Source organism: Phalaenopsis equestris, unplaced genomic scaffold (assembly GCF_001263595.1).
Source record: "Phalaenopsis equestris unplaced genomic scaffold, ASM126359v1 Scaffold000197, whole genome shotgun sequence".
In the NCBI taxonomy this organism is placed as follows: Eukaryota; Viridiplantae; Streptophyta; class Magnoliopsida; order Asparagales; family Orchidaceae; genus Phalaenopsis; species Phalaenopsis equestris.
This window is the reverse complement of record NW_018164639.1, coordinates 485,659-488,480: the sequence shown is the minus strand read 5'-3', so window position 1 is coordinate 488,480 and position 2,822 is coordinate 485,659. Positions and strand designations below refer to the sequence as shown.

The 2,822-nt window shown below is 42.0% G+C and overlaps 1 protein-coding gene across 1 annotated transcript; it reads right to left on the bottom strand.

Annotated features, from left to right (window-relative positions):
- Positions 1–2,067: 2,067 nt before the first annotated feature.
- LOC110022568 lies at positions 2,068–2,821 on the bottom strand (the record flags this gene model as incomplete). The annotated part of the gene is given in 1 exon segment (XM_020721579.1): positions 2,068–2,821. A coding segment is annotated over 1 exon segment (754 nt), but the record flags the coding sequence as incomplete, so codon positions are not given.
- Position 2,822: the final 1 nt, after the last annotated feature.

Below are 2,822 nucleotides of genomic sequence, written 5' to 3'. Positions count from 1 at the left end.
TGGCTTTCTTCACTGCGAACCTCGGAGAAGGCCTCACAAATGCTCGATAGTGGTTTGAAGCCAAACACACGAGAGCGGACATGATTGAGAGAGTTGTTGAGGCCGAGAAGGAATTTGAATATCATTTTTTGCTAGATGATCTGACGGTATAAGTTGAAGTCCGGAGTGCATGACCAGGCATGGACTATACTTATCAACCTGCTGCCAGTAACATGAGAGAGCATTAAAATACTGAGTCACAGATTGATCACCTTGGCGAAGATTGTAGAGGATTGATTCGATCTCAAAGAGCTTACATGTGTTATCAAAGTGAGAGTATGTCTCTCGAGCAACATCCCAAATACTCTTGGTTGTTTCGTAGAGAACAAAATTTTTGTTGATGTCGTTGGTCATGGAATTGATTAACTACGACATGACCATGTGGTTTTCTGCATTCCATGTCCAGAATTTTGGGTCATCCTTGGTCGGAGTGACGACATCACCGGTGATATAGTCGTCCTTGCCTCTATCTTAGATAAACATCATGACGGATTGGAACCACTAGAGGTAGTTCTGGTCGTTGAGTTTGAAGCCAGTGATAAGGGAGGAAGTGTCATCGATTCCGGTTGGAACAGGGGCAGATGAGGCGGAGGATATTTCTTGGGAGGAAGATGAAGAAGTCGTCATACCGAAGAAGATTGGTATAACTCTGATACCATGAAAAGATATAAGATGACTTAATTTTATTGATGAAAAGATGAGTATAAATACCTATTACATGACTTAGTGGTAATGAAAGCAATAAAAATAGAATGCAGTAGAAAAGGAAATGAATAATAACAAAATATAAGAGACAGTTAATTAATGAGATAAATAAATAGAAATTCTCAAGATCCATCATATAATATATAACCCTCTAAATATAGAGTTATATAAATATGAAATATAATCATTAATATTTTCGAGATATTTCAACATGATGTATTTTAGATACAACATTAGCTAGCAAGGCTCATCAACATTGGCGAGCAGGGATAGCCGGCGCTGGTCAACAATGGCCAATGGGTTGTGCTCGATGGTGGTTGACGATTATAGAGGCCGGAAGTTGTCATCGGATCTTCTTTTCAGAATAAACAAACTCTAGAATTTATTTTCCTCCTCCCCTCAAGTAAAGAGAGGGGGTCTATTTATAGCCTGTGAAGTATGAGCATTTTGATATTTTGACCAATAAAATCCCCCTCCTGATCATATGACCAGTATTGATTCTCTGGATTATAGAAGATTCATTGTCAAGTTGAATTTGAAAATTTTCTTATGACAAAATATCTTGAGATTGTTATATGATAAAAATTTATTGATGACTCGTGAACTGTCATAAAATTATACATTAAAGGGGTGTTTAGCTACAACAAGGATTTAGCGATAGTAAGATTTATTAAATCCGGATTTAACATGAATCGAGGGGAACATTCAGACCTTAAATCCAAAATTTCATAAATCTATAAAACTTACATTTTTTTATGCTTGGTTGGATTTAGAAAATTTTGAGGATAAATCATGTTTGCAGGGTGCCTCTAAAAGTCATCACTTTAAGAAAAATAAGGAATAGTAATATAATAGTAATATTTTTGTTGTGACATGAATGATTGAAGTATTATATATGTAAATATAAACTTAGATGTATAAATACATAAAAATTGTATGATATGTATATAAATGCCTCTAAAAAATTAGCCGCAATATTTCTTTAGTTATGAATATTACGAATGAATCAATCTAGTTATGGAAGCTAGCAGTAAATCAATTTTAAAAAGTGAAGATAACTTTTAAGGCTATTTCAAGTTTCCTTTTTTCTTATTTATTTTATGGATCATTACAGCGGGGATCACAGCACTGTTCAGTCCGCACTAAAATACTTCATTTCCTTAATTACCAGGCGACAATTCCATGAAGCAAAAATTAAATTTGCCGCAAAGGATCATATTTACATTAGCCCATAAACCAACTTTAACAAGCCCTTCATTCCTCCCGCTCCGCAGCTCCTTCCCATGCAAAATCAAACTATGGGCTTCCCCCCGCCGCCGCCGCAGCCGGAATTCCTCCCATCGTTCCCTAACTTCCTATACTCATCCCCGTTTCCCTCGGGCACCAAACAAACTGCCGCCGTTATCGTTGCTATCCCCGCGACCATCCAACTAAACTGCACGTTCGCCGCCGCTGTTACCGCCGCCTCGCCACCAGCACACAGCACCACCCCTCCCTCTGCCGCACACCCCGCTGGTAAAAGACTTTTCGGACCCCACAGTACCAACCCCATACACACAAACCACATCCCCTGCATCACCACCGCCGCCGACCTCACTGCCGCCGCCACATAACTAGTCGGAAATCCCACCGTCGCCGCCGTCGACACTAAACACGCGGCCACAACAATTTGCATGAGACCATGGTAGTGTCCCTCTAGACCGGCATGATCGATGGAGTGGAAATGTAGGAGAAGAAGCTCTTGAGCGAAAGCTGATGCAGCAAGGAGGCCGGCAATAGAGGAGGAGGAAGGGGAGGGAAGGAGGTCGGCGGCAAGGGCGGCGGAGGAGTAGATGAAGAGGTGAAGGAACATGGTAGCGTGTTCGAGGTCGGATGGGGCGGAAGAGGGAGAGAGGAAGAGGAGGAGAGTAGTGGAGACGAGGGAGAGCAGGAGAAGTAGGAGGAGTTCGAGGTGTTTGATGAAGGGAGAAGGGAACCAGATGCGGGAGGAGAAGGAAGAGTGACCGGAGAGACGATAGGAGGCAGCGGTATTGAAGAGGTGCCACAGGCCGAGAATGGAGAAGGCGGAGCCGGCGGGG